The sequence below is a fragment of the Fusarium musae genome, chromosome 1, assembly GCF_019915245.1.
Source record: "Fusarium musae strain F31 chromosome 1, whole genome shotgun sequence".
Classification (NCBI taxonomy): domain Eukaryota; kingdom Fungi; phylum Ascomycota; class Sordariomycetes; order Hypocreales; family Nectriaceae; genus Fusarium; species Fusarium musae.
The window spans coordinates 2,448,580-2,476,275 of record NC_058387.1 but is presented as its reverse complement, the minus strand read 5'-3'; the positions used below and the strand labels follow the sequence as shown (position 1 = coordinate 2,476,275).

Below are 27,696 nucleotides of genomic sequence, written 5' to 3'. Positions count from 1 at the left end.
CAGGCAAAAAAGAGGACTGAGTGTTTCCTCTTAAAACGTTGCATCGAGTAAAAGGACTGATTTGTTGGCGTGTGGACCAGGTCCCCTTATTTCGGATGAGCGCGTGCGTGTGTCAAAGTGCCCTTCTAGGTAAATCGGAGAGGCTGGTATAGACCTTGGTTGTAAGTGGGAGGTTGGGACTCAAGAGGAAGCCTTTCGTTGCAGCCCACCACCAGCCGCTTAAAACTCTTGGTGCAGCGCCCAGAATTCAACGTTGCCGTTTCTCGTCTCTTTTTTTCCTGCTTGGAATTGACCTCTTACTAACTCTTGGAAGTTTCTTTTTCCCTGGGAACTTCACCACCAAACCTTACTTAGCCGCTCACTCATCCGCATCTCACAGCGACCTTCACTCACCTCCAGTTCCAGTTCCAGTTCCATCTCGGGCACCAACAATACTTCCCCGCGACAACGCAGCCGCTTCTCCCGCATTCCAGAAGCTAAGCTAAGCTGAACTGTTTCATAAGGGACTCAGATAAAATCTCGCAACCAGTCTCGGTTCTTACCCAGATCAAATTCCTCACCTTGTGCACTCAGCTCAATTCGAAACTAGCACAAGCTCTGACTGGAATTGGCCTCAAACACTTCATCATTCCGACCTCGGCTTTGCGCCAATACCTCAGTCAACCATTCAATAAAAGTGACGACCACAACCAGAAAAAATTCGCTACAATGCGCTCCGTGACGAGGCCGCTGCTGCTCCTCGCCGCGGCAGCTCTCTGCTCTGCCAAGCCGCTCCCCAGAGATGGTCTTCATGATCGCGGCTACTCATATCTCTTGCAACGAGCATGTGACTCACCCTGTGGCTCCGATAATCAATACTGCTGTGGCTCTGGCGAGAGCTGCCAAACATCAAATGGAGTTGCAAGCTGCGTCGCTGCAAAGGGAGGCTGGGTCGGCGATTATACGACTACCTGGACCGAGACCAGAACTTACACCAGCACAATCATGACCCGCTGGGAGCCTGCTCCAGAGCCTACAAAGGGCGTTGACTGTGTGCCCACGAACGATGAGCAAGAAGCATGCGGTGAGATCTGCTGCGCTGGCTGGCAGACCTGCGCGTTCATGGGTCAATGCTCTGCAAAGCCTGGTTACGAGGAGCCCACCGCTGTTGTGATTACCACTGATGGAAAGATCACCACCCAATACTCGGCTCCTTATCGAGTCACTGGTACCACCACCATCACAAACAGCGGTGCGCCCACCGAGTCCGGGACTGCAACTGAGACTGAATCCGAGGCTTCTGCAACGGCCACTGAGACTAGCGAGGGCGCCGCAGCTGGCGAGACCGGAACTGGTGGTGGTGGCCTGAGTGCCGGTGCCATTGCTGGTATCGTCATTGGCGTCATCGCTGGTGTTGCGCTTCTCCTTCTCCTGTGCTTCTGCTGTATTGCCCGTGGTCTCTGGGTTGCCCTCTTTGGCAAGAAGGACAAAGAGAAGAGCGAGCGTGTCGATGTCTACGAGGAGCGATACTCCCGCCGCGGCAGCCGACCACCTCCTTCGGCCTCGGCCCACTCCCGTCGTCCTCGACACAAGGGCTGGTTTGGTATGGGTCGCCGTGGTTCCCCGTCTTCGGCCGGTGATCGTCGTGAGAAGAAGTCAGATGGTAAGAAGTGGCTCGGCATTGCTGGTCTCGCGGCCACACTCCTTGCTCTCCTCAATCTCAAGAAGGATAAGCGACCTGCGAGCACCAAACCCGCGCGCTCATCTCGAGGATCATCGCGATCGCGGTATAGCGACTCTTATTACTCATACAGTGACTACACCAGTCCCAGTAAGTCTCGCTGACAACCCGTCCCATCGCTTTGCCGTACTAACAGTCACAGCAGGTAGCTCAAGCTCAGGTGGACGAACGAACCGCACTCGTCGCACAAGAGACAGCCGAGCGAGGTCGTATTACTCCCGCGACAGCAGGCGATGAAGCCTTTAAATCCCCGCTCCTCATCCTTTTATCCCCATTCGTCACACATATACTCCCCATCCTGTACATGTCTCTGCATTTGACATAAGGATTCGAGCCCACATTGTACACACCCGACTTGCCGCTTCACACATCAAGGCTACTGGCGTTCCTGGTTGTTCACATATTATGGTATTCTGTTGATATTTTTGCGGCCTCTGCTTTTTTTATTCTTTTCCCCGTTTACCCCATTTCACCATTGATGTTGTTACTTTACCCACGCATTCATGGATGGTTAATGCTGCTGCTTTTTGTTACTCAAGAGATCACGTCACGAAGTGAATTGAAGAAGACTAGATGAAATGACTCACAATGAAAGTCAAGAAGGAAAATTACGAGTTTGATATAAAAGATGAATATACTGACGAGGCATGTCTTAATGCAAATGCGAGTCTCATTTTTCACATGCAACTTTTGATCATAATCTCTCCCCCATCAACCAGAGACAGCCATTGATGTGCGAATCAAAGTTCTGAACTCGTGATGCATTGACTCATTTTACCATTCAGTGAATTGGATAGAATAGATCTTGCGGGAGCCGACTTCACGATAGACAAAAAACGCTTGTGTGGGTTCCCAGGCAGACAATGTGCGCATTGGAAAATGATTAAACGCCTTTTTTTCTTCTTATCGCAAAACACCCGAAACGAACCCTCGTCTAAAAGCCGGCCCTTTTTTGCTCCTAAAATGGTCACATACACGAATGAACAGATGCGATTCGATTCGTTGGCGAGATTCAAGTGTTTGTCAACACCAGAGTCATCATCTCTTTGCTTTTTTGAAATTTGTTTTGTAGCCCTTTTTTTGCTACATGACATGCAACGATGAACCCTTCGCCACTCCTGAGACCCAGAAACGCAAAAGAAACAAGATCCGTGTCCGTACCCGCGCTTATTCGTCCTGGACAATGTTGCCCTTCTCGGAGACGTACAGACCGTCAAGGAACTAGGCCAATCAGTAAGAGTCGGGAAGAGAGACAGTGTGATGCTATGTCCTACCTTTCGGATATCCTTGTTTCGCACTCGGCAGATCTGCTGGATATCGGCGGCACTTTGCGACACGTTCTCCAGAGAGTTACCAGAGAGGACGAGCTCATCCTTCTGGGTGGTGGAAGCCTCAACATCGACACCAGGGTGCATGACAATTCGGCGAACAAGCTTCTCGCCGATGAAGTTTCGGATCTCAACCTCGTACAGGTCGGTCTCGGCGTTCTTGGAGACGTTGACGTTGATGGGGAAATGGGCGTAGACGTATCGCATCTTGTACTTGAAGCCCTTGGTGACACCAATGATCAGGTTGTTGATGAGGGTTCGTACAGTTCGGAGGGTAGCGACATTCTTGCGGACACCGTGGTGAATCTCGATGGAGATCTGGTTCTTCTTGGGGACGGTGAAGTTGACAGCCAGGTGGCTGAGATCCTTGACCAGCTTGCCGCGGGGGCCCTCAACGGTGACAATTCGCGACTTAATGCTGACCTTGACTATATAGAGAAAACGAGTCAGTGTTTCCGTCCTTGTGAGTTGTAGATTCTCGTTTCGACGCTCGTGGATAATCCCCTCGGAAATTGCCAGAGTGCCCATTGTGAGCGCAGTTTATTGTTGGTGCTCTTGTGCAGCCCCCATTTGCGAATAGCTCTAGCAATTTTTCAAGGGGACGGATACCCAAATTATTCGAGCGACGGTGACGATATCAGACTTGAAAATGAAATAGGGCGCAACGTACCCCCCTCGGGGATCTCAAGGAGCTCCTGGGAATGAATGTACTTCATCCTGCCGGCTGTGAGTTGATATCGGTGTTGAGGGATACAGGCGAAACAAATTCTGAGTTCTTGTGCGGGAAGAACATGGAAAGTGCGTAGGGCTTTCTCTTTCCACGTGAGCGATCGCGGTGGATACTTCACGTGATCAGTATGGAAGCTGTGAGCCAATAAGGTCTATTGACCACGAAGAACACCAGTTCTATAAGCAGAATATCTGTAATTATGGTAGAAAAACATACCGACACTATAAGAAAAGCAATAACTAAAAGTCTCAGTAAATCATTTGATATTTTCTTATCCAAATTCATGTTGAACTCAGATCCCATTCATATCTTAGCAACTCGTTCGGCCTTGTTAAGGTACTGGTAACGGCGGCAAGCTCGGTGGGTCTTGATCAGTCCCCTGTCTCCCCGGCCGACGTCAGCGCCGACTCTCCTCAACAGCTCGGTCCAGCTCAGCCCAGCCATCCCACTATCATAAAGCTTGCGCCATAGCCTCATCTCACTTATCAACAAAGCACTTGGGGCAAGAGGTATACGACATACAAAACTGCCCGCCATGTCGTACTTCTTCGCGACTCCCGTCGATATCGACGTCGTCCTTGATGATACAGATGAGCGTTCTATGGTCGATGTCAAGCTAGACAAGAACCGTCGCGAGAAGGCACCTCTCTTTATGGATGGCGAGTCTGTCAAGGGCGCTGTTACTGTTCGTCCAAAGGATGGCAAGAGGCTCGAGCATACTGGTATCAAGGTCCAGTTCATCGGCACGATAGGTTCGCGACCCCTATACATCGCAATGCCTCCTTGACGCTTTCGCACGCTTGGCAAGCTACTTCAGTTACTGACCTGTCGCAAAGAAATGTTCTTCGATCGCGGCAACCACTACGAATTTCTCTCCCTCAACCAGGAACTCGCTGCACCTGGCGAGCTTCAGCACCCACAAACATTCGACTTCAACTTCAAAAACGTTGAGAAGCAGTACGAATCATACAATGGCATCAACGTTAAGCTGCGCTACTTCGTCCGCGTCACCGTTTCACGCCGCATGGCCGATGTCATCCGGGAAAAGGATATCTGGGTCTACAGCTATCGCATTCCCCCTGAGATGAATAGCAGCATCAAGATGGATGTTGGTATCGAGGACTGTCTACACATTGAGTTCGAGTACAGCAAGAGCAAATACCACCTCAAGGATGTCATTGTTGGGCGCATCTACTTTTTGCTTGTGCGCCTGAAGATCAAGCACATGGAACTGTCCATCATCAGAAGAGAGACGACGGGCGCTGCCCCCAATCAGTATAATGAAAGTGAAACATTGGTGCGCTTCGAGATCATGGACGGTTCCCCGTCGCGAGGAGAGACAATTCCTATTCGACTATTCCTCGGCGGTTTCGATCTAACACCTACATTCCGCGACGTTAACAAAAAGTTCTCCACGCGTTACTACCTCAGCTTAGTTCTCATCGACGAGGGTCAGCCAAGCCCCCACCCAATCCCATGTCTCAGCCACTCAACTAACAGCGTTCACAGATGCTCGACGATACTTCAAGCAATCTGAGATTATCCTCTACCGCCAAGCTCCTGACGCTGCACCTGTTCTAAATGCCGGTACCTCATCACTGCCTGCGCCCCCAGAGAACAAGTTGGCTGCTGCACAGGCATAAAGATAGATTAGAAGAACCTGGCTGTTGGTCTGATGTACATACCATGTCAACTTCATGCGCGTCCTTTAAGCATCGGGTCCTGGCGTTTCGGGTTTCAAGGCTGGAAGAGCAAGATAATGGAAGATTTGTAGTTTCTGTTTCCTCTGCAAATCAAACTAATACATACACCGTAAACAGTCCCGATAATATGTCCTGGGTATTTCGCCCGTCCGAGTTTTGAAACAATACACCTCTAGTCTACATAAAGTGACCTGTCCTATTTCTGCATTCATGCAATTTCAATAACGTCGTCCGCCTCGAAGCCAAATTGATTGTTGTGAATCGCTGCGATTCGGTCCAGCTCATCCTGATACTGCTTGCGAATATCGGCCAATGACACCACCTTGCGCTTTCCTGCATCTTTCTGTCCAAAGCCAACTGAGGCCTCATCATAAATCCAAGCCTGCTTGGGTTCTACACAGCTGAGAGCGTTGATGAGTAGCAGGTATTGCCTTGTCACCGGTGTATCGAGGATATCTTCTCCCATAGCCTCATCTCCCTCTCCAGCGCTTTGCAGCTTGTGGATTCTGTCTAATACAACCGACGCGGCACCGCGGTAGTTATTGTGCTTAATACGCCATGAGTAGAGGACCTGGTGATAGGGGAATCCTTCTATAACATCCAATGATGCTTTTGTCTTCTGTGCAAGGATATCGTCAACCTCCTGCTGGAGACCAGGGAAAGGGAGAGCAACGAGCTCGTTGTTGTGATAAGTCGCACACATTCTGTCGATTAGCTTGCGCAGATTTGAGATCTTCATGGCTTGATCCTTAATCGAGACCAATGTTGTGTGCGCGAGCTCGAATTGCGATGTTGCTACTGCAGCGTTGAACAAGCGACTTTGCATGTCAGTCTTGGTGAACATAGCGTCCTGCTTAGTACCCAGGAACTGTATGGCCAGGCGGGCGAAATCGACCACATAAGAGTAGGCCTTCTGCTTCTCGAACAAAGCTACAATGTGCGAATAGTACTTTGCAAGGCCTTGGTACAGGAGGTTCCACTCTGTGTCATCAAGCAGGCCGCTACTATGGCGGTCGCTTCCAGCATTTCCAGCGCCTAGCTATCTGTTAGTGAGGGATCAGTAACGAAATCGGAAAGACTTACTCATTCCAATGGCTGCTCTTCTAAAGAAAATTGCAGCGGTACTAAAATCCTTCAAAGCCAGCTGCAAACGGCCCTGAACATATGTGGAGAAGGGGTTTTGGTCGCAGAAAGGCGCAAGGTCCAGTGCCAAATCAGCCCTCTCTCGTTTGATAAGAGAGCACTGAACAAGTGGTGGTGAAATCTCGATATCGCTGTCCGGAGCGCACAAGTTGGTGACGAGATCTGTGACACTGGTAGCCAGTGGCTCGATCTGGTTCGCAAAACCAAGCAGGTGACCCACATGCGCCTCCAGTGCCGTTACGAGTTGAGCGTCCTCAGAGCTCTTCTTCACAGCTCCGCTCTCACTCTTCTCTCGGGTGCTTGGCACTGAGATTTCTGTCTGGGCGAGCCACTTCAATAGCTCCAAACGTCGCAGGGCCACGACGAGCTGTCTGAATACGTTGCCAATATCAACACGATTGTGAAGAGCCTCTGCCTCGTTGTCGTGCTCATACTCCATGTGGACGAGAAGAATCAACTGGCTGAAGTAGACCTTCCGCTGCAACTCAATACTATCTTGAACGGCTTTGACAACCAGTTTCCTGCCAAAGTCGGTAAGTGGGTGACGTAAGTTCCGTGATTTGGCTTCCTCTGGTGCAGAGATCAGATTCATCACATCGGCGTAAAGCTCGTCTGTCACTATGTTAAAGTTTGAGCCAAGAACATCGACAACTTGGCTGCAGTCATCTTCAGTGATGCCTTGCCAAGATCCAGATTTGTCGTAGAAACATGAAATGCGCTCGAGGTCTGTCTTGGAAGAGTCCTCAAACAGCTCGGGTCGTAGTGCAGCATGGCAGAGCGGCATCAGGTGATCAGGCAACCCGGCAACCAAGTTCAAAGCTGCATTGACTAGAGCCGTTTGTGCAAGGTGGTCTTCATCAGGAGAAGTGAGGTTATGGTACAGTCGCTCCAAGCTACTGCACTCACGAATGGCTGAAAGGAAGTCGGCGCAGACAACCCAAGTCATTCCTGTAGAGGGGTCGAGTGTCAACCCGAGTGCTTCTCCTCGTTGCTTGTCCAATTCGAGCAACAGGCGGTAGAACCTCAACCACTGGGCCTCACTGGAAGCGCGGAAGGATTCGTACTCCATAGCGCCCGAAGAACCTCGATCTAGCGTTGCGGCAGCCCCTAATATCGAACAAATCGACTCTGCCAACCCTCGAGCCTTGGCAGCGGTCTCTGATTTTCCGTAGCCTCGCTCATAAATCGATAATGCGGCCTCTAGGGTCGATTTCGTAAACTGACCAGGCTTCAGGATAAGCTGGAGCCACTTCTCTGTAACATCAGTAGGATCGCAGGGGCCAGAAGTCTCTGCAGCCTGTATGAGGTTATCTGCATAGACGCCATCCCAGTTCTCCTCCCAGCTCTGTGAGATATTCTTACGATCCACTTCGAGCCTTTGCACCCTATACGTCATGTTGTTCTTCCACAGGGTCCAGAGTTGGATAGCGCTCTCTGCAGGACAAGAGAGAGCGAAATCAGCAAGTGTCCACACATCGGAGGATGATGGCGTCAGTGGAACCAGGGTGTTTCTGGGGAAAATGTCCTCGACGATGACGGTATGCGCGTCCTTTGCGACGATCTTCCAGAACTTAAACTCTCCAGCGCCGATGGGCGAGAAGGTTGCGCATATCCTACTACTGCGGCCCCTTCCGACAATCTGCACTAGGTTCGTCTGTGATGGATCAATAGCCCACTTTCCAATCTCCTGAGGGTTCCTCTCAGCATTGAGAATATCGCCTGTATAAAGAATTTGGCCATCATTAATGTTCCAAATTCGCATTCTGTGATCGAGACAGACTGTGATCGCAAAGAGACTATCATCCATTCCGAAACTTGTGATCTGAATCGACGTCGCTGAGCTGTATTCCATATTGATCTTGCCGTTCTTGATCGTGTGTTTTCCCTGGAAAGGAAGAAGACTTCGGAGATTCTGCGCCCATCCCTGAACGTTGAAGAACGATTCCTTCCAGACAAGTGACGATGCTGCAAGAATTAGCATTGGCACGTCTTGGCATCACTGGCCCAATAATACTCACGTTCATGAGCTTTGTTCCTGTCAAGCCTGATCATTCCTCCATCGTTGACTGTAATCAGCAGTGTCTCCGCGTTCACAGCAATCATACGATGAGGATGCTTGAAACCCAATCCTGCCGGCGCTTGGACCTTGCCGAGGTCAGAAAGTCCGGCATCTACGGCCGATCTCTTCCTGAATAAATCTGGCCGGAGCGTGAAGCTATACAGCTGATATGCTTGGTCGAGAACAAACACACAGAGGGAATCGTGCTCTTCGGGGTCCGAAAATGTGACGCATCCTGGTTGAATAGGGACTGCAAAGTGGAAGTTCAAGACAAGCGGGGAATCGGTCGCTTTTGTCTTCTTGCAAATATCAACAACCCGAATGCTGAGGAGAGTGCCATCCTCCAAAATCCTCCAAAGGAAGCTACGTGGCGTGTCATGCCAAATTCGGTGATAGACAGCAGAGGCTGTCGCTAGGTTCTTCGTTCGAAATGTCGTCTCATCTTCTGCTGTGTTCTCGCGCGCCGGTTTTCGAAAATTGCGGCTCTGTATTGAATTCGAGGGTACTCGGATCGTGACAACAGAAGACGAAGTTGGGGGATCGAGGTTCACTCTTGTCTCTTTGAAGAGATATTGGGTATCGACTTGATCCATTATCGCCCCATGAATCGAGTCGAGCGTGGCGAGATGAATTCGAGTACTAGGCGTTGAGTTGGATGTGATGATGGATACCTAAGGTTGTTTAACAAAGCGAAATCGCGTAGTAGAATTTCTGGCAGAGGTCGCGACCCACGCTAACCTAAAAAGGTAATCAGCTATTGGTCACTGCATCACTGCCAACATGAGACTGAAGGTACACAGAAGAAAAGATTGGATGCATCAAAGTTACACATTGTTGTTCATGTATCAATTTCATTTCTTTCTTTGAGACGATTTGCTCCAAAGAAGAAAAAATTTATTATGGAGAATTCCAGCTGAACAACCCAAACCTATCCTCTAACATTTAAGTAACGTCCATCGCAAAAACACATGAAACAACCATCAAGACATGCGCCAGCAGTCATACCAAGAATCATCACCATATACTCCAGTGATCGTACAAACATGCCAGGTCACCCGCTATCGTCTAGTCCTTCTCCATGTCCTTTGGGGCCGGGTCACCAATACCCTCCTCGCCGATGGCAAACAGAGTATCACTTTCTGGCAGGCATGGGCTGTCGTAAATTTTGGCAATACGTGTTTCCCCGCGACCCTTCTTGAGACTGATTCTTGTTGTACTGGCATGGGCGATAATGTTACCACCAATGGGCTTCTTTGGATCAGGATTGAACATGGCACTTGGGCCACCATCGACCTGAGCCACGACTTGATTTGTAATGACAACTGCGATACCAAATTCATCCGCCAGACGCTGAAGAGTCCTCATGAATTTGGCCAAGTGAGTCTGTCGATTCGAGAGCTCACCGCGACCGCAAAAGTCTGTTCGGTAGAGCGATGTTGCACTATCGACGATGAGAAGAGAAAATCGGGTCTCACACATCATAGCTGCAGCTTGATTGAGTAATTGAAGCTGGTGATCAGAGTTGTAAGCGCGTGCGTACGCGACATTGTCCAAGACCTCTTCGCCAGAAAGGCCAAATCGGTTGGCAACGCCCAGTAGACGAACTGGTCGAAATGTACCCTCAGTATCGATGTACATGCATTTTCCTTCGCCACCGCCCATATCAAAGGGTAATTGGCAAGTCACGGCGAGCGTGTGGCAGATCTGACTCTTTCCGGTTCTGAATTCACCAAACAATTCAGTAACCGAACCTGTTTCGATGCCACCAGCAAGAAGAGTATCGAGGTTCTTGGATCCAGTGGTAATAGAAATGAGCTCGCTGCGACGTTGATGCATCTCTGTGGCCGTGGTGAAACCCATGGGGACGAGCTTGGAGGCTGCGATACTGTCAGTGATTTTCCCCGATAAATTCGATCCGATAGACTCTTACCCTCTCCCAAGATCTTGGTCGCCTTCTGTTCCGAGATACCCTTGATCTGTTCCAGCACTCGTCGCGGCGTGTAGGCCACGGACTCGACTGTGTTGTAACCTCCATCAATGACAAGCTGAATATCTCGCTTCGTCAAACCAGCAATTCCCTGTAAGAATCAATCAGCATCAACTTTCATCACAATTGCGTTTCGACAGAAGTTTACCTCGAGCGCGGAGAGTGGCGTTGGAGCACCAGGGCCAGGCATGCCGCCCTCTTCACCCATCTGAGCCTCATCATACTCCTCGCTCATTATGATTCTCGAATCCTTTTCTTGGATTCTATCAGTCAAAAAGGACGAGGGAATCACAGACGTACTGTGAACTAGAAATTTGTAAGAAATAGGCGAGGAGGGGAGGAGGAAATCGCGGTCGCGTCTACCTAGTGCCTTAGGGGAGGCAACAACGCCACCATTCTACGCCAAATCACGTGTCGCCAGTTGACAAATTACATGACGGTCCACATTTAATCGGCCAACAGAATTGGTGGGTTTTAATTTGTCAGCGGATAGCTTTCAATCGTAAGGTTCTGAGAACTAGGTACAGTATTTACAGATGAATTAGAGTTTCTTACTTGGATTGATATGGGATTATGAACTTTCATCTAATCATAGAACCTGACTTTCCGACTTTAATATTTATCCATTTCCTGACCATTGGGCCCGTGTTTATTTGGCTGTCTTGATTGATATAAGAGCATTTATTCCGCAATAGCAAGAAACTACCTGACGGCGTCAGAAAACTTCTGGAACTTAATGAAATTGCCGAAAATTACAATCCTAAGTATCCGTTGGTTTACTGAGCTTATCTAGATCATTCTTCCGCTTGGGATATAGATCTTCAGGAGGACGTAGTTTAGGTGTGACAATGTAATACTATTACCGCGTTAAGGAGTGAACAACTTCGTAGATATCACAGTAAATATACTGTCACGGACAAATAAATACTACGGAATACGTCACTTGATTTTTTTCATGGAGATCTAGGAAGTTGTTTGTAAAAGCAATTGAATTATTGGTTGCTATTGTACAAGGAGCGAATGGCCACGTCAGGCCTACAATGCTATCATGCTAAGAAACTTCCAAACACCGATCATGCAATGCTAAAGTCGTAAAGATGAGTCATTAATGATCTTGACTTGTCGTGAAATCGGAGAGCTGAATAATGACGTTGTCAAGATTCCAGGGTCGTAGTGTGTGGTCGAGTTTACTCGACGTTGATTCGGCGAGACTCGTGCTTCTTGGCCTTGGGAACAACAATGCTCAGGATGCCATCCTTAAACTTGGCAGAGACGTTGTCCTGATCGACACGAGTGGGGAAGTTGAAGCTGCGAGAGAACTCGCCGAAGGTGCGCTCGGTGAGCCAGTACTTGGATTGATCACCGGGCTTCTTCTCGACCTCCTTGGAGTGTTGGTGGTGGGTGACTTCGGTGCTCTCGTGAGCCTTGGCCTCGGCCTCATCCTCAACCTTGGCGTGGTGAGAGTTCTTGTTCTCATCGTTACTCTCACCCTCGGCAATGGCGCCTCGGGACTGGGAGCCCTCAACGAGACCAGCTGGAGGAGTGCCGGCAGTGTATGTGCGCTCAGTCTTGCCGCGGATGGTCATGGTCTGAGGATCAGTGAATTCGATGTGGACGTTCTCCTTGGTCATGCCAGGGAGCTCTCCATGGAGCTCGTAGGCCTCGCCAGTCTCGCGGACATCGAACTTGGGCTGCCAGTGGGTGAGGCCGCTTCGACGGGTACCACCGTTCTGTTGTCCCTGACGAGAGTAGCTATCGAAGTCGTCGAGGAGACGAAAGAGGGGAGTAAAGGAAGCATCGGAGTTGTAGAAGTTGCGAGGGAAGAAAGCCATTGTGTTTGCGTTGATGTTTGGAAAGAGATGGTTGCAGTGTGCAAGAGAGTTATAGTGTTGTGATCGTTGTTGTAGAGTTTGTTGCTTGTGTTTGTTTCCTTGTGTTCTGATGAAGATTGGAGTCCATTTTGGGGGGGGGGGGGGGGGGGGCTTGCTTTATACTCGTTGATGAGGAAGATGTGATCGAGATGGAAGTTTCCTTGCCTTTCGTAAAAGGTCGACGGAACTTACTACTTGGAGGTTCTAGAAATCGCACGACTGCATAAGAGGACTATGGAAGCATTGGCAAACCTTGTTCGAGGACAACTACGTGATTTTTACATCAAAATCGTACGAAATTAGGTGGCATCGCGAGTCTGTTGGCTGCTCGTGGTTGCATGAAGCTGCTGGACAGTGGTGGATCATGGTGGAAGCTTCCAACCAATTCGGGAACGTAAACACAATCCAGCAGCTGCAATGCAGCCCTTGACTTCTAACAGCCACGAAAACTTCTGGTCATCATAACAGGGTGTCATGAATTTCACCCGACCTTGAGCAAGCCAATGAATTCGGTGAGGCTTTAAGCTGATCGGTGATCGGTTCCATGGACACTCGAATAATTAATAAGGATGGATTCACTACGATGAAATGTCTGGGGAAAATTGTCCAAGCGTTGATAGTGCTGACATAATATGCATGACTCCAGATCTAGTTACCCTATACCAGGCCCGATCATGCTTAAATAGGAACATTTACTCTAATTCAATATCTATCCTCTCTATGTTCTAGACTCCAGCTTTAAACTATTAAGTATTCTGGTTAGATGTTTGCCTTTGTATTACTCGGGACTTGAGACTGATTTTTATTGGTGTTAATAGTACTGCTGTAACTCAAGTTCCTCTTATGTCAATTATAAAAGTTACCTCTACATAATTCTATAGTAACTACCTCTAAATTAAAAAACCACGTTCTTAAATGTTATAAAAAACAGAGCTTCTACTGAAGTTATCTGATTTTAATCATATATCTCAAGAGCTACTATAATGTACCTGAGTTATGTTATATTACCTCTGAAAAGACAGCTTATTTCAAACAAGTATCTAACCTCAAAACCGAGCTGAACAATTTCCTATAGCAAGCACAACGTGACAATCACAGAATGTATTAGCATGATTATCCCGGTAGTGGACGTGTGACGCATGAGAAGGTCTGGGAATTCAGAATCTATTTGGCTTAATCATGTGCGGATATCAACAGAAGCTACCTTGAATCATACCAACAACATTACCTACCTAGGGAGGGATAAAGCATCTACAAACGACGAACCCAGCATTAGACCGACTACAACCAACTTAGTACCTTATGAATCAATTAAATATTCTTAATACTTGGCATTTACACGACACAAGAAGACAGAAGCCAAGAGGTGTTGTTTAGGAAGCAAAGAAGAACACTCCTGCTCATGGTCATACCTATATGGGAAGATTCGGAGATGTATGATGATACACAATAATATCATCTCAGAAGCCTGGAACTAGGACAAGTGTCCAAGCTCATTGAGGCACAAATCTATGAGTTGCAATATGTCGATGATGAGTACGGACCAGTGATTGAGCCCTCAACCGCAATATGCCCAATTGAATATGACATACTTCCAATCAATTAGTGTTACTGGGCTAGAAACTCCCAGAAGTTGAACTGAGCACGCAATCAGACCAAGAAACATTTGCCGAGAATACCACCGTTGGGATTCAACCAAGTCGCATCAACATTGGTCAGTGATCACCAGGAGCCAGGAAACACTATCCTCAGTACGGTGACTACATCCCGCATCAATGTACTGGAATAAAGTATGAGACACTAGTCCCGGCCCAAGAATTGCGAGGGCAGCTACTCTGGTGGAGGGGCCAGTGGTGAACATCCTCCAAGAGTTACCAGTGACCACCAAAGACAGGGATACTTGGGACGGGGGGGGGGATCCTGGAGATATCGAAGTGGACATACGCATTCTGCTCTACATGTGCACCGTGGCCAATGGACATAGAAATGACTTTGTAGACCAGAGAGGGAGATATGGATATCGTATGTGCACTGCATCGAAAAGTGTGCCGCTCGGTGAGGAAATAGCGTTGGGGGGCAGATTATTGCATTAAAGGCTCAGACATTCGTGAAGTTCGGCCGTAATTGAAACTCTATTGTAATAGGCGAGTAAAGAGCTTATGGGCTAGAGGCACAATGCCGTAATGTAAGTAGGATGCCGTGGTGACAAAGAGATGGTGACAAAAGGAGAATGAGTAGAGACCAAAAGAGATACACTGAGACTTACTCAGCTGTGTAGACTTATAACATTACCAAGTTAACTGTAAAACAAGAATAACACTTCTAGTCATAATTCTCATCCATCTGGAACCTGCTAAGAAGGACGGCTAAAAATGAAAAAGGCCATACCACTTGTATATCATAGGCAAATCCAGGGTCCATATCCAAAGCTCTGGTGATATGACCAATGACGTAATTAGAGATAAAGTGAACAGGGGCAAACGGGATCGATTGCTCGGATGTTCTTAATGATTCATTGTGGCTTGGAGTTACTTGGTTTGCTCTGTTGAATTGTGATCGTGATTTAGTGCATTAGTACTGAGGTAATCGAGGTGTGATTGGGATTCAATGCATATCATGATCATCACCACTCCCACCACCGAAACTCCATGGATCCAAATGTCAATGTGGGGTCCGGCATATAGTAGAAGAAAAACGGGACAGAGCATAATTAGAAATAGTCAGACAAACGGGGCAGCGGGGGTAATGAGTACCTGGCAAAGTGATCAAGTATTTGTGTCACACAAATAACTCTCTTGGTGTTTAATGAATCCTTTGTTTTACCCACTTGGGAGGGTCTAGACCATCTAGCATCATGACGTAGTCCATGACGTTCTGGACCACATCCATGCACAGCTAACTACCCCAGAAACCTCAGCTGCTTTAGGTCAGAAATGGCCAAACCTCCAGTGGCTGAAAGTCAACTTGCCAGTTCCTTGCGCGTGCGTTAGCGTTATATTTGAGGCACATACCAGGTACTCCGTACCTTAGGCACTTTAGTAAGTACATTAAGGTAGGTGCTCAATTTTATCAGATTCCCGTTCTAGTCACCCCCCCGTAAGTAAACATCTTTCAGCCACAGCCTTGCCACATTTTTTTTTGGCTTGACCAAGCCAACATTATTTTTGTCTCATCAATCACCGAAACCATACTGCAAATGATGCCCCGATGGAATTCGGGCTTTCAGTTCGTTGCGACCCGCTGACGGGCGTCGACGGAATCTTGTATATCCGCGTTTTCCGTTGCCACTTGATCCATGACCCTGATCACCGAGGTGGTCTGGCAGGTTGATCAAGTTTGACGCCAAGTACCTAGGTAGTATGGCAGATCCATGATATGATTTGCAGCTAGCTTGACAGCTCTGCAGCAACCTCTCAAATACTACTCAAATCCGCGAATTCCGGACCATATCACAACCAAAGTCAAAAACACCTCGAAAACTCGAATAGATATAATCATGAGACGTAAAACTGTCGTGTAGTTACATTTACAACCGTCGTTGATGACCCTTGCTCGTCGCGAATTGTCAGCTATGTCCAGCATAGATCCCAAACCGTATTCCAGTGTCTTTGAATTATCTTCTTGGCAAGTGTGCTTTCAAGAGCATTAGAGTACCCGAGCAGCAGGAGTATCGCGTCGAGGACCTGTCTCAAGTCCCCTCCGCCTCTCATTGTCCATATGGCTGCATTGGCCCGAAGCCTTGCCCCATGACCATGGAAGCCCGCACGCCGGCGTCGACTGCCTCTGCGTTCTGCACGCGATTGAACAGCCCAATAAGTCTTCGTCCAACTGAAGGCTCTAGTTCCGTACCATCTCGAGCGATTTTTACTTCACGGTTCGAGTTCCAAGGATTGCGCAATCCTCTCGTGCGGTAAAATGGTAGTCGACTTGTGGATAGCCACTCCAGTTTGAAAGGCTTTCCCCATGTCTTGGCAGCACCCTCGTCCCCTGCATTACTCTTGGAGCTTGATGCTTCGCTTTCCGCATCAGACAAGGCATCAGCATCATCACGATCCGCCTCCCAGAAGATAGTGCCTCTGGCAGAGTCGTCAATGATACGCCCCTTGGGGGCTTGTTCGTTCGCTTCGGTCGGTATGGCTTTCGGGAGGTCAAGGTCGCTCGTTGCCTGAGCCGTGGGTGCAAATTCGATAGCTGCCGCAGGGTCTTCGTTGATCTGCGATATCATCCTAGCATACCCATAATATTCCCCTGACTTATTGGCCGAGAAGACCAAGTATACACTATCAGCGTCCTGTTCGGAAAGGTTAGTTGACAAGTAGCTAAATGGTATTGCTCAAAGACCAACGTACCTTGAAGGCATTGTTCAATGCTTCTTCATTGTGAGATTGGGTAGCCCAGATGCCAGTGCTAACACTCAATTCGAGGTCTTCCACTGTCAGGCTCTTAAGAATGAAGAACTTGTCCTTCTGCGGTGTCTTCTCGCCGGAAGCTCCAAGCTTGATGGTCCCTGAGGGTTCGGACGCCGGGCTTCGAATCACGCTCTGAGATGGTGACTTGTCGGCAACTTGATCCGTCTTAACTACTGTTGCAGCCACCGAAGGACCAGTTGGAGCTGTTACACCGGCTGCACCCTCCACTGTGCTCTTGCGTAGCCGGCTGACGAGGCGAACCGACTGAAATTTCGAATCATGTAGCTTCTGTTGTGCTGCAGTACAGGTTTCCTCATCCTTAAAATTGGCGAATGCACAGTTGCTCTTGGAGATGAGAAACAGTGATTCCAATCCTACAGCCTCTTTGCATACATGATGAACGAGGCTCATGAGGTCGGTTTGCGGAGGAAGGTTGCCGATCCAGATTGCATGTCCTGATTCAAGAGTTTAGCCGACACTGACGGTCATCGAGGTAAGTTAGCTTACCACTCTGTCGCGGCTTTCTGGGAGGGCCCCGAACAGCACTCCTTCGCCTCTCTGTCCCATCTGAGGTTTGCTTTAGCTCAGTTTTGTTGGGAGATTGCTTCCCAGTCCTACCTTGCCCTTGCCTGAACCCCTGTGGATGTATTCCACTCATGTCTGCAGTCTGTGCCATCGCCCTTGGGTCGCTGGTTGTTAGTCCGCCAGCGGCATGGTGGCCAGATAACACTCCGTTCGGAACTGGGTGCGAGGCAGGTTGATACTGGGGTCCAGGGGGGTAGTAATAGGGAGATTGCTGAGAGCTCATCATCATCTGGTTGGGATAGTATGCCATGTTGTGCCTTTGAGACATCATGTTCGCTGCCTGTGCCTGCTGCATCTGATTTCCATAGTACGGTGCGACCTGTGGCTGTAGGTAGTAACTTTGACCGGAGACTGGAAGTGGCGGATGACCAGGAAACTGGGACATGTGCTGCATCATAGGTGGAGATCCCGCGGGATTCATGCGCTGGTGAGCGTTTTGGGGATACTGTCCAGGGCGGAAACCCATCGTAGGGAGGGCGTTGGCCATAGGGGCCATGCTATATGGCCCAGGGCGGGGACCCGAAGAGGCTTGAGACATATCGAACTGTGTTGAGAAAGCGTGCTGAGAAACGGTGGGATACTCTTGAGTGTGAGAAGAAAACTCATGCCCCTGGATAGTACGAGACTCGTCTTGACGTGGCATAGGATCGTCAGGTATCGTTGTGTTGACCGTCTTTGCAGTATCCTGGTCGAGTGCTTCCACATCCAGGACTTGGGCGCTGGCTGTATCCCCCATTTGATGTATTTGTTGGTGGTACTCTGATAGAAGGTGAGAGATAGCCTGGTGCTTATTGAGGTCAGATTAGCAACTCCTCCAACTCAGACGTAGGCTTACAGCAACAGGTTTGATGAAGGGTAATGTAATACCTTGGATATGTTCTCTATTGGAGTGAGGGAAGGATAGCAAAATTCCGATGCCTGAAAGCTGTGATTGTTCAGATGAACACCAGGAGGCCTGCTAATCGTGCCGAAGTCACAAGTCAACAGGGCTTTTTCCTGCAGCAGAGCAGCCGCCTAGAGCTTCTCGGGCGGATTTGACTGGCTGCTATTAAAGAAAGGGTAGAGAGGGGAAATTATCGAGCAATTTTGTGGCCGATTATGTGTCAGAGCCGACGATAGCGCTCAGTGGGCGGGGGAATATATCGAGACCCTGGCTCTTACCAGCAAAAAGACTGAAAAGAGACACGATTTGTCGTTTTGTATATAATAAATCTGCCTGTGAAACAAGAGACAAGGTGGCGGCGGAAGTAAATACAGTTCCTATAAGAAACTGCCCGAACAAAGGTGTGTATTATTGCCCCCACGGGGAAACTAGCGAAGTCGTTGAACACCCGTTAAACCAATGCCAAATTCGGAAGGGAAAGGAGCTGAATGATAAAACGAGATCGAAAATGGGGCTTGGTTGTGTTTCCTTATGGCGTAACAGGGATATGAGCTTAGCCCAGGAACCACTGGAAGAGTGTTGTAGTGTTGAGGTGCAGTGTCAACTATTCGAAGTCGGCGATCAGCCACAAAGTTGGACTTGACCCGCGATACTAAGAATCAGCTGCGATGAATGAGTGTAGCGGCAAAAGAGGTATTGGGGCTCAAGATGAATCGAGAAAACATTTGTTCATACGTTGAAGGAGCCCTAGGTCGTCCTTTACGAGCTGGCAACAGGCAATGCCAGCTTCAGCAACAAACGAAGGTTACCAGAAATGCAAACTGACAAAGTTAAGCTCCCCTGAACCTGTGAGCTTTCAAAAAGAGAAACGGTTCCTAAAGACTTTCGAGGCTTGAGAAGCTTTTGGGGGGCAAGGGGCGAAACCTAAGCCAACGATTAAACAGAAGAGGCTTTAACAACGGAGATAGCGAGTGGCTAATAGTCCAAGCTTCCGAAGCTAGGGCTCGAGGAAGGCTTGGAAGGTAAGGAAGTGTAAGGAAATGCAGGGTTAAGAGGGATAGAGGGCCAAAAAGAGATCAGTTGAAGGGATGCTAGTGTGATAGATTCATGGGGGGTGTGGGCTACAGATGGGTATGATGGATGGGAAATACGATGGGCGATCCCAAGTTGGTCGAGCTCTTAGATGGGATTCTGTTAGGGCCGTATAGGTGGAGGAGTGAGTGGAGGGAAGTGGTGGAGAGGAGAGCTTGGACAAGAAGAGGTAAAAGAGAGCGATAGTTCAACGGCAACAACAAGCCGTCAAGCCACACGATGCTCAAGTCACAAAGGCCGCAATCCATCAGTGATACTTGAGCTTAAGCGAGGCTGATGTTGGCAATGGCACAGGTATAGATCATTCACAGTTCATTCTTGGAACAGATTGGCAGCGTCCCCTGTTCGACTGGTGAGTTCCAACAAAGTTGCATGTATACCTATGTCAAGGAAGACAATCATCCCGTGAGACGGTGGCTGAGGTCGCAACATTGAGCTACCCATTACCGCCACCGACCATGCGCCCACCATCTTGGTGAACATTCAGGTACCGAGTGCCACAGATTCGCAACGAGAATGAAGTCAAGAGTTCACGGAGAAATGTGATTGGAGGGCGAAGCTCGAACCGAGCAAAGGCGCCAGCAGCAGGGAAACAAGGTGCAAGGAGAACAGCCACAGCAGAACCCAACCGGGATGACAGGGATGGGGGGTTCGAATAGTAAAGGGTGGTGAAAAAACCTTGTTATAGTATGTATGGAGTAGTGAAGCGATAGCAGAGGAGACAAGACCATTTCGACGCCAAGAAATGCCCTAGCCGTGATATGATATGCGGTACTTCGCATTGGACTTCTAAATTTGTTGTTCCTGCGGGGAATGAATGGCTCCTTCGATGTCGAGCTCTGCGAGCGAACCCAGCGTCTTGAGGCAACGGTCCCTGAAAACGGATGTTAGCGGGGTCCACCAGAAAGCACAATCTCCGAAATCAGAAGGTCTTGGATGCTTTTAGAGGGTCTCGTGGATAATAGTGGTTTTGCTTATGTATGTGTATGTACCTAAGCATGTGTCTGTAGTCAATTGCATTGCATGTCATCTGATGTCTTCTTGTTCCCAACCGTCATGAGGATGACTTGGATTCCGTAATTAGAATGATGTACAATTGCGGACAGGACTAGAATATGGTTGGTGCATTGGAGGGTAGGTTGTCAATGATGCTGGTGGCTTGAAACGTCATGAAACATAAAACGGGCCTGATGACTTCTGACATAAGGTACCTACGTTGGCTTGGGGGTAGGTAAGCAAGCAGAGTTTTTGCTGAAGGAACCGTTCAAGATGGAATGGGAACGTAAAACTCCCCGTCCCGCTGGTAGGAAGGAACCGTTTCGCCACTGAAGGTTGCCCTGTTCCTGCCCCAGATTTTTAACTCTACGAAGCAGCTTAAGGCTAAGAAGGTACAGGCTAGAGGGCATTTTTTTTTTGGGCGCTCACCAGTAGGACTACTACTCTGTATCATGGCCTCGGGGTGAGGAAAAACAGCAGAATGGCTTACACCAAAAATCGCTGATCTCCCACCAAAGCCAGTCCGCTGTATTTCCTCACCCCCTAGCATGGGAATCTTTGGAGAATGGCACACGGCAACTCTACCTATCCAATACATAGAATTTCCCACCTAACTACAGTACACTACCCTGGAAAGTCAAGTGTGTGCATGATGTATCAAAGAGTCTCACGATATCAGAAATCATTCGAAACATATCTGCAAACATGCCCAACATCAAGCACCAAGTAGCCTCTAGCTCTGCAGCCGGCCAACTGCGCCAGTAACCCCATAAAGAGGAGCAACGACCGCTCGCGACTCAGCGACGCGTACGAGGCTATTGCCACTCAGTCCCTCAGACAGCTGTTCATGAGCCTACAGAGTAGGGATCTGCATACAGGGAATAGCCGAGGCGGTAGGGTGGAGGTCCCTGAGATCTGATCGACACGCGCGACAGACCCGCCAAGCCGCCTTGCCAGCATGTACGTATCCTTTTTGAACTCAATTCGCTTCACTTGGCTGTTGTTAGTTATCAAGTTTGACGTGATTATCACTGGTAGGAAACGGGCACTAAGGATGGGACATTCTGAATTACATGAGCATGAGCCATTGCTTCCCCCACTACCATGCAACCCGGCGGATGCTCAACAGTCTGCCTTTCCATGTGGCGTTCTATCCGGGCAAGCTCCGGCGCTCTTTGACTGGTTTTCCTTGAATCTCGCAACACTGAAGTTGGACCATCCTCGACGGGGCTTCGAACCACTCCTGATGGCCTAGCCCGGTCTATACACGGTCTTGGACCTAAAAGCTCCACGCCGACGCGCTTCTGCTTGCACGAGAGGACACAAACCCACTGGCCGTAGGTACTTTTCATGGCAGAATCTTACGCTGGATGGATAATGAATGATTCGCTGATCTTGATGACTGAGCAGGTTACAATTTGCACTCTAGCCTGACCTTGGATTTCTGCCGACTTAGTAGAAATCTTGCCAGAACCACGTGTTCCCCTTAGATCCCAGCGTCCGGCGGACAATTCTCTGTTTGGGGGCCCAGGTAGCTCTTGATCGATGGCCGGCATGGATAACTGAGCTTTGCCACCTCTTCTCTTGCCATTCATATCATCATATCATCAAAAGACAGTACCTGAAAATCGTGACGTCGGAGCTCGACAGCAATATGGAGGCAGTGGGTATGTAGCGAAGTGACGTTCCTAGGCGAGATCCTTGTCGCTTCTGAACTTTCAATCAGTTGCGTAAGTACGGAGTAGCAACAAATGCCATGGTTCAAGAGTCCTTTTCGTGGATGTTGATCTATCCCGTTTTCTTAACTCTCCATCACCCACCAACTTTTCTCAACTAGTGCCGGGGCGACCAGCCTCCCGTGACACTAGCGTCTTATTGGAGACAATCGCATGGTCCTGACAACTTGGGTAATCTCATGGCTGTTCTTGGGCTTGTCTAGGGACCTCAGGACATCCATAAGTGGATGATCGACCATCCCACTTCACGATTCTGTCTTTCAGACACAACCTACCTACCTAGTCATGGGTAGATACGTAGACCCCTCCTGCTAGAAACCTTCGTAGTCAATTCCAGAGTTCGAAATTGAGCACCTCACAATAGCAATACTATGGAAGCCAAAATGGCCAGTAAACTGTTCAACATCAACACTGACTCCGTTCCGCTACCAGAAGCCATTGCTTTTCGGCCAGTGATCCGAGCTCCCAGTCGCACGACGGCTTTTTGGACTAACGACATGTGCGCGCCCTACCACCGCTGTGTGTTTAGTTGGACCCTTGATGGGGTTCCTGGGACGCCACTTGAAAAGCCAATTAGAACTCGGGCCTAATTAAGGTTGACGGATGAAAAGCTCCGTCGGCTCTTAACAAGAATACTTGATGCTGAATCTGCGTGTTCGTGTAGAGGGGGAGATGTCGCGTATGATCGGCTAAAGAAAGAGTCAGCGACGTACGGCACTTGTGTGCCAGAAATCTGCAACAAAAATAAATGTGGAAAGCCTTCAACTTGTGGTACAATTGTGACCCGCAACCAAGGTTATTGGGCCCTCAGATAGAGCGACGACTGTTGCCTGCTTGCCTGACGCATTCGCCACCCGCCTGTCAAACAGGGTCCAGAACCTTTATCGTTGATCTTGACTGCTTTAGGCGCTTCCAATGCGTATCTTACCTCTTGTTGCACAATAGTCAGTGACGCCATGACGACGGTGCTCCGTTTACATGCCTTACAGTTATAGGTAGTCTTCGCCGATGGCGCGACCAAAACAGCAATTGGCCGTCTTTATTGGTGTCGGGAGGTCCGCAGCAAGGGTCATTGTGGCTTGTGAAACGATTATCAGCATTGATCATCCTTCTTGAAGCTCTGTGCCGATGCTCAACCCGCTGTGAACCTGTCTTGACTCGAGGGCTTGAGGAGCCGAGGACCCCGACGTCAATTTCGCTCGACGTGGGCTATCAAGACCCTCGTGTAAGGCTGTTAACAGATGATGATGAAAGAAAGCTTTGACAGCCCCCTCCGATGTGGCAAATGCGTTGCACGCTGCCTGCATCCTAGAGCCTAGGTTGGCTAGATAGGGTCTTGAGAACGGACCGCTACCTTATGTAACTCTCTCACCGTTTTCAGTTCTGTCTACAACTATGGACACTTGACGAAAATTGAGTGTATTGGGCTTCTACTCCCTATCACATGCCTCAATTTTTGACGATGAGAGGTGGCAAATGTCAGCCGACTGGTAACGGTTGTGTAAGTCGTCAGCATTTGAGTTCGGTGCCGTTTTGATTAGATTGCTGTAGCGCTTTTGAACCGCTACAAATGTCATCTGCCGACACCAACTTGACCATCAAATGCCGGAAAACCCCTGCAACAGCAACTGATCATGCCTCAACACTTGGGCTGTGGGCATCATTGTAGGAATTCTGCTCGCCAATGAATAAGGCGCCTTTCTGATTTCTCCGATGACGGCAAGTTCCATGTCCAAGGATGGAAGAGTTTGCCAAAAACTTGGAAGAAAGCTAGACCATGACTGAACCAAGAAACTTAAACAGCCCCGGCCCAAGCGCGGAAATAAGGCCATGACTGAGTTACGTTACAAGTCCTGTACGGTAGACTTTCAGCAGCGCATTGTTATCAGCCACACAACATTCGCTCGTGTCAGCTAGCCGCCAGCCGCCAGCCTCGATTCAACGACATGCATGGCTAAAAACAATTCCTAGGCCTTATGAGACATGGAAGACAGCACTTGATTGTTGGAAGCTACGTATGCTGAGGTGGCGAATAGACCAGGACGCTTCTTCAGCCAAGTACGCGCATCCATAATCTTCAGAGGAACAGAGGCTGTCAGAAGTCTTGGCGATACCTCCGATATAATCAAAAGCTTGCCACTAACGTAGGGCAGTAGTTGTGCATATCGATATAGCCTTGTAAGAATTATTTGCGTAGAAGTTGTATAGCTCGAATTTATTGGGTAGCTGGTCTAGTTTTGCACAACAAACACGCCATTCATCTGTATGCCTAAGGGAAAGCCAGTAGCCTGAAAAAGTCCGGATGCAGAAACCTCATTCTATTGAAGAAGCGGGCAAACGAAACTGGCTTGTGCGGCATATCTACAACGCACATTGTGAAAGGGTAGTTCACTGAACACACACACCAGGTGAAATGCTCGCCTGCCAACTACCCAACAGAAGTGAGATCACTACTGCATGATACTCTTAGTACATGCCTAGGCTATCATGTCTTAATTTCATTTTTTCCCTGGGGACACCAATACCAGTCCAAAGCAAGGATAGCTAACCCCTGGGCAGCTGAAAAGGCGATTTATCAGGATACAACACCTCGAGAGTTGCTCAAGCGCCAAGGCTCGATGTCTGCAGTGTGTGAAGGAGGTGTGGTGTCCGGCTTTCGTAATGGCAGTGTATCATGACTTCAACCTTTCTTTCGGGTCATGCATATTGTGCGATGGAGCAGACGCCACTACATCGGTTGTGTTAGCGAGACACTCACGCACCCAAACGATATTGAAATACAGTATCTTGCAGAGAACGGAAGAGATAAATCCTGTCCACGCCCTCCCTGCATCGGGGCATTGCTTAGCTGGGATACCTCGATGAATCTCTGTACATATGTGCAGCCACTGAGGCAAAGGGCGGATCACCGCAACGATGTTCAACCAGTCATTGGGCCTTGAATAACCCTATACTACTGCAACCAGGTCTTGCCTCACCTATCAGAGTTGTTAAGTGTGTAGTGGACTTGATAGGCTAAGAAAGAGACGGTAGACCTGACCGGCCGGTGTGGGCAGGGCAGGGCAGGGCAGCAAGCGTCTTCGGGATAGAGACTGGATGAGCTAGCAATGATAAGTTATGTGGCTAAAGAAACAGCATGGCGGTATTAGACTGCCACGGTATTGGCTCGATGTTTAGCATCTGACTCTGATCAACATCAGAAAGAATTCTTTGTTAGCAAATAACCGGACTGTTCTTTGATGACTATCGGGCATAGGAAAAGTAAACAAGCGCTTGAGTCTAAGGAACCAACGTGGTGTTGCCATTTGCCGCGCTTGTGGTGCGATAGAGGCGCTCCAGAAGAGTCTGGACGCGCTCTTAGAAGTGTAAGTGGTGCTTAACTCTCCCGGATGTAATTCTATCCGCGGACTGATGTCAAGAGTCCCTTGAGATGATCAATGTTGCAACAGTGACTTGGACCAAAGAGCTCAGCTCGACATGGGTCTCTCAAATGCCGTGTGCCGATACCATACCATCTCTAATTAGACTAATTAGCAATGTTACTTGTCAACACCCAAAGTACAACAAAAAGACAGGCAAGTAACACATCGTCATGCCAGACTCATGAAAACGCCGCGCAAGAATTGTGAGGGTGAATAGCTGTGGTACAGCTGAACTCATTCGCAAACAAGCACCGTTGCCCGGTGAAGTGAATAGTTCATCTCTTTCAGGATGGTCTGAACCACTGGCTGAGTATGCTGATAGGATGTCCGAGTGTTGGTATGCCGTTGAACCTTTTGGTGATTAAAAGTGTAATTCGAGTATGCCTTTACAAGTGCTTCGCACCTTTGTTACAAGGTCAAATCGCCGTCATACCATCACTTGTTGTCCATACCGCCACCGCAGCAAGTTAATTGTTGGGTAGCTAATTGAAACTGCAATCGCATAGTGCCAGTAAATGATTTAGGGGCCCGTGACCTCTATGAATATTTGGTCGAACACGATGGCTTCAGTGGTGTTGGAAAATGTTCCTCATGTCCAGTGCATAGCAGGTATGTGCGGTCCGCAAAGCTCAGTGCCGCCTAAAGTAATTTATAAAACCTAGATTCCTAAGTCAAGTAAGGCCTTTGCATCCTGAAGCCTCACTAGCCACCTGTTAGTTTGCAACTCATGGAGCTGGACATTCTCTTTTGTCGTTGAAGCGACTCGGTATCATATTCATATTCATCACACCACAATATGCCTCGTAATTGACCGTTGGGAAGGCTCATTGATTCCGTGGCGTCTAAGGATTACCCTATTATACATTCCTCTTTCGCCTTTCCTGCCATCTAATCTTTCTTCAAGGGCAAGAAAGTCTCCTCAATACCGTCTGCTGTGATGATAAGCATTTGAAGGTTATCACCAACCTCAATGTGACGCTCCACCGCACCATCGAAGGCATCCTTGACGACAGTCTCGACCTCTGTTCGTGTGAGAGGACGTCGCTCCCGCTCCTTCAATTCATGGCCTTCTCCGCTTCCGGGGATATACTGGTTCTTGAAGTTGACCTGGTTGTCCAGGAAAGGCATGATCAGACTGCCCGCAGCACCGCCTGCTCGGCACTGTTCCCGTTCATAGCTCCCCACGGGATCATATGAGTACACAGCGCCTCTGCCCTCCTCATCCAGACCGCCGAGCATCGCATGCGAGTAGTAGGGGAAGAATCGCTTCGAGTAGAGAACGGTAGAGAGGCGTTTGGCACAAGCATTGACAGTCATGGGCTTGCCGTGGCGATAACGGTAGATCTTGCAGATGGTGTCGAGGTGGTCGCGGAGGGCCTCACCGTCAGCAGCGAAGCCGACGACAGATAGTACTAGTGTAGCATCCTCCTGGGAAGCAGTGGTGCCTCCGATTCGGAAGACCTTGGGGGACATGCGAGAGTTGATGCTATAACCGCTGGTGTGGCGGGTGTCACCAGCCATGATGGTAAAGTCTGCGCCAGCAATGGCAAGAGTCGAACCGCCATTATCGGTGTAGCTTGGATCAGTTAGCTGTAAGCCGTGGAGATGCATACGTGAGGTATCTCACGGGTTAAATCGATGTTCTCGAAACTCGCCGCTGTTGGTCTTGGGGGCATCGGAGAATGAATAGTTGGGCCCATTCATCAAAGGGTTCTGGCTGAACATGGCAGCCATGATTGCGGTCTATATGAAGGAAAGTCCAAGTAAGAGCTGCGTGATATTTCTCGATGCGCAGAGATGATGGAGTTCGGAGTTGGTGATTGATGATGTGATCTGGTGTTGCCTTGTCACTGACGATCGAGCTGAGGTTCAGACGCACGCGTCAAGCTTGCAGCCTTGCCCACCTACTGGTAACCTGCAGAGCTGGGGTAGCTACGATGACTAAGCGCGCAGACTGACAGGGGTTCACCTCCTAAAGTTCACCTAACAACCATCGTCATTTTGAAGGTCTTGTTTCGGAAACAAATTTGTT

At 48.9% G+C, this 27,696-nt stretch overlaps 8 protein-coding genes across 8 annotated transcripts; 2 read left to right on the top strand and 6 right to left on the bottom strand.

Moving 5' to 3' along the window:
* Positions 1 to 984: 984 nt before the first annotated feature.
* J7337_000742 (uncharacterized protein) lies at positions 985 to 2,045 on the top strand (the record flags this gene model as incomplete). The annotated part of the gene is made up of 2 exons (XM_044818490.1): positions 985 to 1,810; positions 1,870 to 2,045. The coding sequence occupies 2 exons, from the start codon at positions 985 to 987 to the stop codon at positions 2,043 to 2,045; spliced, it is 1,002 nt and encodes a 333-aa protein (XP_044686192.1).
* Positions 2,046 to 2,887: 842 nt separating this feature from the next.
* RPL9B (60S ribosomal protein L9B) lies at positions 2,888 to 3,576 on the bottom strand (the record flags this gene model as incomplete). The annotated part of the gene is made up of 2 exons (XM_044818489.1): positions 2,888 to 2,941; positions 2,995 to 3,576. 2 exons carry the CDS (start codon positions 3,574 to 3,576, stop codon positions 2,888 to 2,890), a joined length of 636 nt encoding a protein of 211 aa, XP_044686191.1.
* A 737-nt stretch (positions 3,577 to 4,313) lies between these two features.
* On the top strand, positions 4,314 to 5,421 carry VPS26 (Vacuolar protein sorting-associated protein 26; the record flags this gene model as incomplete). The annotated part of the gene is made up of 3 exons (XM_044818488.1): positions 4,314 to 4,530; positions 4,615 to 5,229; positions 5,288 to 5,421. 3 exons carry the CDS (start codon positions 4,314 to 4,316, stop codon positions 5,419 to 5,421), a joined length of 966 nt encoding a protein of 321 aa, XP_044686190.1.
* Positions 5,422 to 5,689: 268 nt separating this feature from the next.
* On the bottom strand, positions 5,690 to 9,276 carry J7337_000739 (uncharacterized protein; the record flags this gene model as incomplete). Its single annotated transcript, XM_044818487.1, has 3 exons — positions 5,690 to 6,516; positions 6,565 to 8,589; positions 8,643 to 9,276. The coding sequence occupies 3 exons, from the start codon at positions 9,274 to 9,276 to the stop codon at positions 5,690 to 5,692; spliced, it is 3,486 nt and encodes a 1,161-aa protein (XP_044686189.1).
* A 472-nt stretch (positions 9,277 to 9,748) lies between these two features.
* On the bottom strand, positions 9,749 to 10,905 carry RHP51 (RecA recombinase Rhp51; the record flags this gene model as incomplete). The annotated part of the gene is made up of 3 exons (XM_044818486.1): positions 9,749 to 10,560; positions 10,614 to 10,761; positions 10,819 to 10,905. The coding sequence occupies 3 exons, from the start codon at positions 10,903 to 10,905 to the stop codon at positions 9,749 to 9,751; spliced, it is 1,047 nt and encodes a 348-aa protein (XP_044686188.1).
* A 952-nt stretch (positions 10,906 to 11,857) lies between these two features.
* On the bottom strand, positions 11,858 to 12,502 carry J7337_000737 (uncharacterized protein; the record flags this gene model as incomplete). The annotated part of the gene is made up of 1 exon (XM_044818485.1): positions 11,858 to 12,502. The coding sequence occupies one exon, from the start codon at positions 12,500 to 12,502 to the stop codon at positions 11,858 to 11,860; it is 645 nt and encodes a 214-aa protein (XP_044686187.1).
* Positions 12,503 to 16,247: 3,745 nt separating this feature from the next.
* On the bottom strand, positions 16,248 to 18,271 carry J7337_000736 (uncharacterized protein; the record flags this gene model as incomplete). The annotated part of the gene is made up of 3 exons (XM_044818484.1): positions 16,248 to 16,832; positions 16,891 to 17,405; positions 17,458 to 18,271. 3 exons carry the CDS (start codon positions 18,269 to 18,271, stop codon positions 16,248 to 16,250), a joined length of 1,914 nt encoding a protein of 637 aa, XP_044686186.1.
* Positions 18,272 to 26,552: 8,281 nt separating this feature from the next.
* J7337_000735 (uncharacterized protein) lies at positions 26,553 to 27,398 on the bottom strand (the record flags this gene model as incomplete). The annotated part of the gene is made up of 2 exons (XM_044818483.1): positions 26,553 to 27,240; positions 27,292 to 27,398. 2 exons carry the CDS (start codon positions 27,396 to 27,398, stop codon positions 26,553 to 26,555), a joined length of 795 nt encoding a protein of 264 aa, XP_044686185.1.
* Between the last annotated feature and the right edge of the window lie 298 nt (positions 27,399 to 27,696).